The sequence below is a fragment of the Pleuronectes platessa genome, chromosome 15, assembly GCF_947347685.1.
Source record: "Pleuronectes platessa chromosome 15, fPlePla1.1, whole genome shotgun sequence".
Taxonomy (NCBI): Eukaryota; Metazoa; Chordata; class Actinopteri; order Pleuronectiformes; family Pleuronectidae; genus Pleuronectes; species Pleuronectes platessa.
Genome location: NC_070640.1, coordinates 9,700,361 through 9,712,532, shown reverse-complemented (window position 1 = coordinate 9,712,532; position 12,172 = coordinate 9,700,361). Strand labels below are relative to the sequence as shown.

Here is a 12,172-nt window from a genome sequence, read left to right as displayed (position 1 = left end):
GTGGCTGAAACACTGTTATCCTGATGTGGAGAGGCTGAGTGGCTGTGAGCTTCAGGATCTAAACACTGGTGACGATAAGCTGTGGATTACAAAGGATTGATTTGTGTTCCCTGTGTATAGCAGTTGTTCAGCTTGACCAAGCAAGTTAACTTAATTATATACTATAACTAAGTATTAGCAGAAAACACCAAATGCTAATATTGACAATGAAGATTAGGCAAATATATTGTGGCATCAAAATATATTATAGAGGGGCATTATGTGCCTCGCCCTCGGAGAAGGGAACAAAGGAGTGGAGACAACCAGGAAGCAGGCACCAGGAGACGTGGAGGAAAAGACTTTGGAAAGGAACCATGTGAGAAGCAAGTGGATGGAGGACATATAATTATAGTTTGATGAACTTTATGTTTTGAGAGACATAAAGTTTTGAGAGACTTTTTGTTATTTAATAAACCGGACTTTGTTTGAAACCCTTTTTTGACTTCTCTATGCTTCTGTGACGCTCTGCCCTACACCCTTCTTAGTGGTTAAACCTCTGGTGATACCACAATATGTTTTACATTTTCAAGGTAGATAGAGTAGGAGCATGAGAAACAGTGTAAAGGTCAAAGTTGTTCGGGACATTAATAATCTTTTTTCTGCGTGTATTCATAATGATCTACAGATATAGATCCTGTTGCTTCTGGTGTGGGTGTCAGGGAAACAGACAGAGAGAACACAGAAGCTGAAACCAAAAGGGCAAAGTCTAGACGGACTGCAGGACTTACGGAAAGCCGTGTAGAACTCGTGCAGGCTGAGCTGGCCGTCGTTGTTGTAGTCGTCGTAGCGCAGCAGGTCCTGCATGGTGCACTCCAACAAGCTGTCCTCCAGGTGCTCCTTCATGGAGATCTAGCACACACACACACACACCAGGTATTAAACCATATGTCAGAACATAAAACCATCTTGATAAATAACCTGTGTTGAGACATTGACACATTATCAAACACAGGTAGGAAATTACTGCCCTTTATCATATATAGCCTTTTCTTATCATTTCTCTCCTGGCTTTATCTTGTTTTTTTATATCATCTGTATGATAGACCCACAATATGCACGTTCGGTATAAATGTAAAAATCTGACATTTTACATAGGACACCGAACGTATTTCACGTTTCAGTGTTGTTCTAATAGGGTAGCCTCAGCCCTTTATGAATATAAAGAGTCCGGCACAGCCTGCCCCCTAAAGTAGCCCGATGGGAGAAATCACAGAATCCTGTAAAGACATCCAAACACTACATGCTTTGCAGTATTTTATATTACACAGAGAATACAACATAAAGCTTTCAAATGTTACAAGTTGTAGAAGAAGAGATCAATGAGTTTCCAGCGAGAGCAACAGTGATTCGAAATAAACTGCATAACTGAATATAATTAGCATAATGTTCAGCGGGAACTTTTCATTCCAACGATAAACGGAACAAGATTTTCCTTCAACACTCAAATGCACATAAACACCTGAAAGTGGCTCATTGTGAGAGTAATTTCATTCTGTTTAGAGGGAGTCGTTTAAATATGTAATCTGTCATCTAAGTTCGCTCTGTGATTGCTTTCCATCTCTATCTGGCTCCCCGCGCTCGTGCACACTGCACCTGAGTTGATTCAAAGACGTTCCCCTGGGAGGAGGCGCCACTCTCTCCGCCGTTGTTTGTCATTTCGCGGGGGCCCTCTCCTCCAGCCTGCTGCAGCTTTCTCAGGGGAGCCATCCCTGCGTCGGTGATGTGAAGCAGTTTTGACGAGATAAACAGAAAGCTCAGCGTCTGTTCCAAAAAATTTCAATCGCACTAAATTCTGTGAAAGTGAAGAGGCTACTACTAAAAGTGCCAAACTCTCAGCGCAACGGTATCTTTGTGGCTTGTACTGGAAAGCCGGGTTCTGGAGTGATGGGGGGACATTTCACCAGGACACCTCATCAAATGGCTTTATTTACATGTTTGGTCATTTTCATCGAAGAATATAAACCTGGCAAAAGTTAAAATTATAACAGAAGTGACACCTGCAAAGTAAAGAAACTGTAAAGACTACAAGGGGATAGTATAAAATAAGAATGTGTGCGATCTTCACAAAGGAAATTTGAAGGATCTTCATTCGATCTGTATCTGTAGGTGTAACACGCCTTATTTTTGCTTTGACGATCAATGCACACTTTATTCTTTTGTTCATGTCTGACACATGCTCGGCTGAAGATTATGTAATGTTTCATTTAAGGAAACATCATGGTCAAGACACGTGTAACTCAGAATGCTCTTCCTGCAAAAGATGATTCATTTCCATGCGTTTTTTTTATGTGCATATAAGGAATGAAACAGGTCAATAATGTCTCATGATCTATGCCTCATGTGTAATAGATATTTCTCCAGAGACTTTTATAAACCCTGCATGTTTTTTATCTGTGTCAATATCTTCTCAAATGCATGCTGAGAAGCTTTCACCAACAGCGCTGCCTTGAATAACCCTGACCTCCATCTTCATACACATTCTTCAATATAATTATTTTTTTCTCCCTTTTACATACATTGTTAAGCTGTTTTTTAGGCCAACATGTTAAGAAGACTATCCCGAGGTAGCTTCCATGTTGATAATTCCTTCAACTGAGACTTTCCAAGTCTATAAATATAGCCCCGGTGCTTGCTTATCGCCCCCAATTGATTCTATATGGAGCCGCACATGTGACATGGCAGATTAAGGGATGCCTACAGCCGACCGCAAATGCGTGTTGACTGGCTCAGACTGATCTCTCCTTGGGCATTTCAATAAAATATTTTAAACCCAAAGTACAGGAGTTTAGCCTCCGAGCCCATCTGTGTCACATTCCACACCAGAGACCGTCTGCTGCTCGGATGACTGAATCCATCTGTGAATTGCTTTGATTCTTAAAAGCATTATCTCGCCGAACGTATGAATTCCTACAGAATAAGAACGTCTTATCTGAAGACTTCCTGGCAACATGTCAGCATTAGTAATTGCCCGCTGTGATTGATCAAAATGTTTTGTTGGATCTTTTAATGCAGCTCTGGCAGAAGCGGCTTTATTATTTATTTCCCCGGTGCTGGAACTGGGTCAGAAATCACTCAATCTTCTTAATTTAAGAAGAGGACGGAGCGTGTTGTCGCTTACAACTGCAAAGAGATGACAAAAGATTTACTGTGGTGCTTTATATTCAGATGGCAGATACAGTCCCTCTCTTTCTATGTTCATTCTAAACCAAAATGGGTCAGAATATGGAAAACATTACAAATAACAGCTTTACAAGCATGTTTTGCAACTCTTTTTGTTTCAGTCTGCACTGACTAACATGGCTCACTGCACCCTGGCTGAAGCGACTGACATCATGGCATTGGTTGGGAGGAATCTAATCAACAATTATCACTGATGTCCACCAGATGATGCCCGCAATGATTTCATTTCCCCGTCCGGAGAATATCAATATCCTATCATTTCCCTCGTCTCCCCTCTGTTTCCCATCAGATCCCGGTGGGAAGATAATCTCAGTAAACATTTTCCATTGTTAAACGCGATGATTAATTGTTCCAGTCACGTGCAGCAAAACTCCATTTTAAAGTCAAACCAACATTTAGTTGCAACTGTTGTGAAGAAGCACAAGAAAGAGGAAATAATAAAGACTTGTCATCAAAGTTGAGAAAAATATCTCATTCTTTAAAAGAAAGATTCTATGTGACTGTTAGAATTCTTCCCTGCATGATGCTTTACTTTACACTCACATTATTAATCAGCAAACAGCATCGCTAAGAGGTGCAGCATGTGCACGGGTGGTACTTAAAACAATTATTTGATTAATTGTAACTATAAATTCATTCCAAACATTAGTACAGTAAACAAGCATAAACCAGATTATTTGCTGTGGCAACCCTTTGTCTTTTAAACAGCACCACTACTCCTCGGTAAACTTGCACAGTCTTTAATGTACTCAGCAGATTTGTTGTTCCCAGCGTCTTGGAGAACCTGTCCCTCCGTGGACTGAGGCTGTCTCAGTGTCTCTTCATGTTCAGCCAGACTGACTCCATGATGGGGAGATCAGGGCTCTGTGGGGGGGCCCAACCATCTGCTGGAGGACACCTTGTTCTCCTCCTTGCTGAAGATAGCTCTTTATGACTCAGAGTCAGGGCGTAACATATTGTGCATTTTCAGAATACACAATATGCACATTCTGCAGTGCGTTGCTGCAGAATGCGACCGATCAGGCACCTCCCTGACAATACTGCGTATAGATGGATGTAAAAGTTTTGCACAGTACCGTGTTTTCCAGGAACATTGCTTCCTTGTGCAGAACTCCTATTCCACCTGAATCCTTTACCTTTGCATCTATATATTCATCAGTTTTAGCTTGATACTCACCTTTTCAAGCTCATCACCGACCAGCCGGCCGTCCTGGTTCACATCCAGGTATTTGAACATGGTGTCCACCATCGCTCGCTTCTCATCCATGTCTCTCTGCTGGCTCTGATCTCCAGTCCTCAGCACTTTAGGCTGCATATCCAGAAGCATGCTCTTCAGCCGGTTGTACTCCGACATGGTGCAGGCGTTGACTGTAAGAGCAAACACACAGATATGGAAGAAAGGGCTTTTGATTAACCTCAATTATATGAGCCAAAGCCTTCAGATTAAAGCTGTAAATTGGATTTAATGTGTTTGTGTGCTTTTCAAAGGGAAGAGGGGAAAAGAGGGGTGCCTAATGTGTGTATCTGTGCATGCATGTGTGCATCCTTGAGTGTTTGCTCATTTAAAAAATGTTAGTTTTTGTTGGCATAATTTGTCTGACAGCTTTTCATTGCAGGGGGTCCAATTAATTACAAGTAATCCTTGAATCCACATGAAAACAAAGGTAAACATCCTCATTTAGACCCTCTCAAGCTTCATGTCCCTCTTTGCGATGGGATTAGAGCTCATGTTTCAAAACCTGATTGGGAGTCGAGCTGCAGATTCTCTGCGAGCCCCTGCTCCATGAGGATGCACGGAGGAAACGAGAGACAACTAATTAATCACAGGCAGCCCTCTGCATTTAGTCTTCACACTTGAAATCAATAATTATGCAAAACAAGTATGTCACATGCTGTGAGGGACGTGATACCAAGAAAGAGGAGGCAAGGCAAATAAGCGTGAGACGCAGAGTGAGAAAACAAGGTATTCATTTCCTCTCCTCCCTCGTCCCTCCTTTGCTTCAGTGCCGACGTGAAGGCGGGAGGGAGCCGGGCTTACGTGCCAGTTAGAAACATGGAGATGAAAGAACAAATAAGGAAAACATCCTATATGAATAAATCATTAGGTGACGTCTCCGCCCGATCACTGCGGGGCGGGAGACCCCCCTCTGAGCGTACATGGGGATGGATTTGCCTTATTTCCTAATCTCTTCCAACAACTCACACAAATATCACGACAAACGAATGCAAAACGAGGGGAGATGACGAAGCTCAACAACGATCTGGAAGTTTAGTCTCAGCATCACGTGTTCGGTACCGAGCGCGTAGCAGTCGGGAGCGCTGCCCAAGCACATTTAGCAAAAACTGTCACTGAGCCAGCGAGGCTTCAAGTAGGCCACAACCGCACGACAACTTCTCCTGCTGTGCTGCTCTGTGTTCCAGCACACACATACATTAAACATGCACGTAGTTTTATGCCTATGCACACACTCGCAGACTCAAAAATGTTTCCTGGTGTGAAAAATGTTTCCCCATTATTAAGTCCTCGACAAAACTGCATGCTCCCTTTTAATCTTTAGAGTCCTGACCCCGGTGCAGTGAGCTAGGCCCCGAGTGAGGAAAGCAAACACGACTTGTTTTCACTACATGTGCTGCTCTGTGTGTATTAAGGTGTTGGGCTACTACAGGCCCCCAGAAGAGCTCTAATGCTTCCTGCAATGGCTGTGATCCTTCCCTCACCTTGAACAAGTGATTATAGATTTGTATTCACTCAAGCAGACCTTAACCTCAGGGGCAAAGGATTTCTAACTAACACGGGTGATTTTGGTGAGATCTTGGTGAGATCTTTGCCGTCAAGCTCAAACACAGTTAAAGATCTGTGTTGGTTTTATAGTGTTGTGCTACGCTTTCATTTCAGACTTTTAGAGCAGTTGATTTGGAAAATCTTGTTGTATTTAAATTAACTGAATAGTGAATTAAACTGTAAGTGAAACAAAATTAGTTTTGCGCTGAGAAACCTCAAATTGCACAGATGGCGCCGAAATGGCCAATTTGGTGATGACGCGTAAACATGTCTATTAAAACCTCTTTAACTTTGGATTGCTGCACTTTATTAGCAAATATGTTTTGTTCATAGGTTGAGCTTTGGATTGCAGGAGGTTTAGGGCATTAATGAATGATTACATAGGGGATCTTCACTTTTAAAACTATTTTGGCTGAAATTGTTCCATTTTCATGTATTCTGCCCCAGTAACATCTATACTGATGCTTACAACTCTGAGGAAACCCTGCGAGGGTTGTCTTTATATAGATATCAGGATTATTTATATACACCTTGTACTTGCAGAGATATACTCAGAGATAGACTTGTTTCGGGCTTACCATTTTCAAGGTGCCTGAGAAGAAGGTATACAATGTCATTTTCAGGAACAACTTGGACAATTGTGGCATCCCAAATTATTTAAAGCGAGTGTGTCATAAAGCTAGAAGCTAATTTTGTTTGTGAAGAGAAGATAAATGTTTGTGATTCCACATCTACAACCAGCGACCTCCCCGACATCTATACCACTCAACATAAATCCAGATTAACACAAAAGACAACAACATTTAAAAAGGAATCACACATCTATAGTTCACATTTATATTCAGGCTTCCACAAATTGGTGCTGTCACTTTAGTAACTGTCTCTTAATCAGGAGTAGATGACTTTGTCTTGTGGATGAATACACACTTGATGCAGTCCGTTGCTTTGAGAAGGATCAAAAGACAGAGACAAGAGAGTGGAACTTGCATTAAGCTTAGTGGTATTCAGATCCAGTAATCATGTACTATCTATCACAGTGTTGTACTGTTTTTTCTTTTACCTGGACATCAATGCAGAAGACAATGAGTGATGAAAGGAAGCCCCTCAATCCAATAAATCTCAGTTATCAATGACAAACACACAGTCTGCTCCACGCTGGCAGCTCGTCTACGCACTACAAGACACAGACTCTCACCCACACAGCGAGGACAATGTGCACTCGTCTCTCTCTACGAGCAGGCAGTCAAGTCAAGGTCTTGGCTAAATCCCTGTTCAATGTTATTCCTGCGAGGGGAATGAGGCGTGAGAAGGATCAGACATGAGGGATCATCACCTAGCTGTCATCTCCGTCCCCGCTCTGGAAGGACAGAAATAAATTAACAAACCCCCCCCCCCCCCCCCCCCACGCTGATTTAGATCTTGTCATATATTGAGAGAACAATCCTCTGTCGGCTCAGACTGTCTCTGCCCCCACAAAAATCTATTCAGAGCGCAGAAAGAAAAATATTGTGACAGGATATTTGAAAGGAGAGTCTACTTGTTTTACACGTGAGACTGGAATTACAAGTCTGGAGGTTGTGTGCCTCTGCCAGCCAGTCAGTTCCCATCCATGTCTCTCCAGACTCACGTATCAGGGTTTCTGCGGAGACCTCAGAAGCCCTAAATATTTTAAATATGTTTAAATGGTTAACATGTTTAAGTTTAGGTCTTAATTATTTTAAAGTTAATTTACTGTTACTTCCACCAAACTTTTAACAAATTCTTGAGGAGGACTGTTTTGCACGTAGTTTGTAATTTCTAATGTGCGTTGTGGTTCTATCTTAAAGATACAGATTAGGACACCGTAATAGAACTATGGACCAAAATGAAACTGATTACTATGGTCTCTGGTTATTCTCTATTCTGATTCTCCAATTGTAAGTAAATCCGGGACACAGATATCATATTATTCATATCTGCCATGGGTCTTGATTTTGTTCATCATGGTCTTATAAAGTCTTAAATTTAAGTCTATTTCATAAGAATATTTAAATGAGTTGATTGAGTTACGGCCAAAAGCCTGTTTGGCGAGGTGACACTGATTTTGACCTTTGACCACCGAAGTCTAATGAGTTAATCTTTTAGTCTGACTGGACGTTCATGAGTATAAAGTACAAAAGCATGATGCCTCTGTTCACGGCTGTCACTGGAGAATAGGTTGATTTTCTATCAGCACTTATTTCAGAGGAAACCTATTGGACCAACAGAGGCACTGACAGAGGTTGATTAAGGTCAGACATTTCTTCAGTGCCCTCACGACCTGTTTACCCCTCTAGGAACTTCTTTTATTCCCTGTCCATGGTGAGAGAGGCGGCGCTACTCCTGGATGTTGCATTGAAACTTTGCCGAAGTGAACGTCCTCAGAGTCGGTCTTTCACATTCTGCTGAGCACAGCAGCTGCAGCAGTGGCACAGAAATATCTGTCTGTATTACAGTGAAGCCATCCTTGACTCAAACACAGTTTTATTGTTCTAGGGGGACCGCGGCTCTCTTCACTGCACGTTTGAAATGTTAGCCCCGCTTAAGTGAGTGATCCGCAGCCGCTCGCATCATGGACGCCCAATGTCCCGGAGATGGAGCTGCTCTCCACCAGTCAAAGCATCCGCCATGCTCGCACTTTATAAATGTCAGACGGAGGGGATAACCAACAGAGGAGCAGAGAAGAAAGTGCCTCCATGCTAGAGGGACTGAATGAAAGGACAAAGAGTCAGAGAAATTTAAAGGGGGTTTATTCAAAAGAATAAGGACAAAAAAACTGATCCTTGTACAGTTGTAGAGGGAGTTTTATGTTTAAGCTTCACAAACTTCTGTGTAAAAAACATATTTAAGATCCAGTTTACTGGGTGACACATGGTGGTTTAGCCAGTTATTGGATAATCGATACAATCGTGGAATAACCAGCAGCTTATCTGGATCCTCCTGTTTAGAGTGATAGCGAATAAAAATTCCCTTTTCCTTCCTTTTCCCCTAACACTTTGAAATGGTTGAAATAATAGCGGTGGTTGAGCTGTGAAGGCTCGATGACGTCCTGGGGCCTCAGACTCTCGCTCTTGCAGCAGTGGTCTCTTACGACATGATGAGGCTCAAGTGACAAAAAACAGGAGCTGCGGATGTATGACAAGACGTCAAGACGACTCGGAGAAGCCTGATTTTAGTTCAGTTGCTGCCACAGCTTCAGAAGCTTTGTGAACTTTAGAGGAGCAGCTTGTTTAGTTTTTAATGATCAAACCACCACCACAAAAACACTGAACTGGGAGACGCTGACTGAGCTGGGAGACAATGACAAGGTCGCAAGTGAGCTAACTCCACTTGTTTCTCTGGAATTGTAAACTAGTTCCAGGCTGCACTCACTCAAGGTTAGGGCTAGGATTGCCTTTTATAAAACTAACCCTTATATTCCCCTAGTGTGTAACACGTGACAGAGAAACCCAATTTGATGTTGAAGGTGAACAGAGAATAAAACAAAACATACAACTCGGGTGAAGAACATTTTAAAGTGGTCTGGTCTATTTAAAACTAAATAAATGGGTATTTGGGGTTTTAAATTTGTAAAAAACTCAAACTAAGCCTTCAAAAGTTGGAGAAGACAGGCTGTTTATTTTAAGGAATGAAACTTTAAACATGCTGCAAACCTTTTTCCAACACTATAAATCATCCAGGTCTGACATGACAAAAAAAGATTTCTTTATAGCGGAGCATGACCCAGTGCTGCTGAGGCATCAAAACGGATTTGTTGCTGGTCCGCTTCAATCTTCGCTCGCCAGAACAATTTGTTAAGAATTTGCGGTGGAGCAATTCAAACGGCAAAGAGCAGCTGTACATCCACTGCAATTCACAAGTGAATGAATCAAAAAAGGAAGAAGAATTTTTTTTCGCCTGAACTTATTGGATGAATTCTTAGCTCCGGCTAAAAGACGAGCGAGGGCGGGAAGGGAAACCCAAAGGCATCAATCCTTCAGATGATGAAACATCCCTACACTGCCCTCCAGGATGTAAAAAGTGCTCTGTGTTAAATTTATGTCTGACTGACCTCCTCTGGCTGAAATGATGGGATTATTTACTGCCATGCTGTCTGTGTGGCGCTAATATGCAATGGTGATGGACCTCCCTTCCAGATAATTATGAATATGATGGACACTCTTTGCTCCTGAGGGCAGCGGGGTCTGAGAGAGCTGAGCCAATCTTGGAGGGGTGACACAAGTCGCAGGAGAGCCTCATATTGCATAATCGCCGTTGGCAGCTCTTGAAATCGGCTTACTGTGAGCGTCATAGTCTATCCAGAGCTGCCTCTGTCACTGCTGTGACTGAAAACGCTTAAACCTGTAACTTTCTCTGTTTTGTTGTCCGTCTTAAAGTTTGCTCAACTTACGAGAAAATGCACGTCAAGCACATTGTGGGTTGTGGGTTACCTTTATGCAGAAAATGACTAATCAGTGAATTATTATTATTATCGATAGCCACTGGGATGGGGTATTTTTGTATCAATGGCACAATCCTCTTTGATTTTACATTCAATGGCTCCTTCACAATAAAACTCACCTCCTGCTTTATTGAGCTGGACGCTTTTAATATCAAGAGGCAGCAGCTAATGTTCAGTGTTTGAACAGCTCGGACTGTATGAGGGCTGTGGATGAACAGACATGTTTCCACAAATGAGATCAAATTACCAATTGTAATGCTGAAGCACGTACATACACTGTTTCCTGCAAATGTGATGGAGGTGCAGGTAATATGAATCAGCCCAGGAAAAGCAGGATAATAAGCGAGAGGGCAAGTTACTTAACGGAAATAAATTCAGTGACTTTTGCAGGAAAAAATGGAAAAAATATAATAAATGTCATCTGAAATGATAGGAAACCTGATGAAGTCTAATTCAGACACTGAAGTCTGAGGAGGAATGAAGAATTTAGTAGCATTTATTAAAACGAAGGTTGCATAGGAGAGTACTCTGCAGCTGAGGACCCTGCTCCAGATGAAATCCATGCAGCATGCGAGACATTCTGCAGGAAGTGCAATAAAAAACAAAAAAAACACAGACATTTATTTCCATGAATATGAAACCATGGCAAAAACCCAGCCATTATTCAGAAACAGCTTGCACAGCATCCATCTACAAAGAACAGCAGGAGGAGGCTGGGGGGAGGTGGAGGAGGTTTGCCGCAACCTGGGTCAACAGCAGCAGCAGCTTGAATGATCAGTAGAGTGAGCGGGTGAGCTGTCAAGTTATAAAGACCTGGCTGGCTGTTTGGATGTGACAGGGGGGGGGGACCGGGAGGAGTCAGCTGATAACATCAGCCGTGCGCTTTTTCACCACTGACCACGAATGAAATATCAGAGCGCTGTTCTCGGGAAGTTGTTATTGGCAGTTGGAGAAATAATCCCGTATCGAAAGCAGTAGAAAGTGATGATTTATGGCCCAGAGGGACTCCCACATTTCTGAACTAACACATGACCCCGGCTGATTTAAAACGACGCCTCTAGATATCCTGAGTACAGTAAAACTGTCTGCCGGTTCGCCCCGCCATACATTCAGCAGAATGGATCCGTGTGTGCTCGCGGAGCCTTATCAGAGCGCGTGCAGCTTGGCACCGACTAAACGAGAAGCCCGTCGCAACACCAACGTTATTGGCAGAGCAGTGAAGCTGAAATAGTACAGTAGCAACCCCCCCCTCTCCCCTCCCCTCCCCTACCCGACTGCCTGTCTGTGTGCAAGCCTATCGTCTAGGGCTGGCTCCTCAAACTGCACATCAGCACTATATCTCCTCCTCGCGCCTCCTCTGGATCCAACTCTGTCTCCCTCGTACTTACTCACTCTCACAGACAATCAAATCAGTCCGACGCAAAAGTGTAACTCGCAGGGACAGCGCCGTTCCATGGACCTCGGAGTAAACTCTGTAGTTAATATAGAAGCTATTACTAATAGTAACACTGCTGCTGCTGTTGTACCAATAATTACTGTTATGAACCCCCAATTAGACGAATAATAATTCTGTACACAGTGTCAGTATTGATCACAAGGTAATTGTTTACCTATTCAACTGAAATTGATTTACTCAGCAGGCAAACCTGGTTTTTAGTACCGCATAAAAGCTGTATTTGCATTGAAGTATTCCCGTGATCATTTAAGCGGAA

At 42.6% G+C, this 12,172-nt stretch overlaps 1 protein-coding gene across 1 annotated transcript in view; it reads right to left on the bottom strand.

Annotated features, from left to right (window-relative positions):
* The window catches only part of fstl4 (follistatin-like 4), a 182,678-nt gene that overhangs the window by 61,562 nt on the left and 108,944 nt on the right, over positions 1–12,172 (bottom strand). Inside the window, exons 4-5 of the mRNA XM_053442452.1 lie at positions 4,397–4,587; positions 768–888 (exon numbers count right to left, since the gene is read on the bottom strand). Of these exons, the coding sequence (XP_053298427.1) occupies positions 768–888; positions 4,397–4,587 (312 nt within the window). The remainder of the gene's footprint in view (positions 1–767; positions 889–4,396; positions 4,588–12,172) is intronic.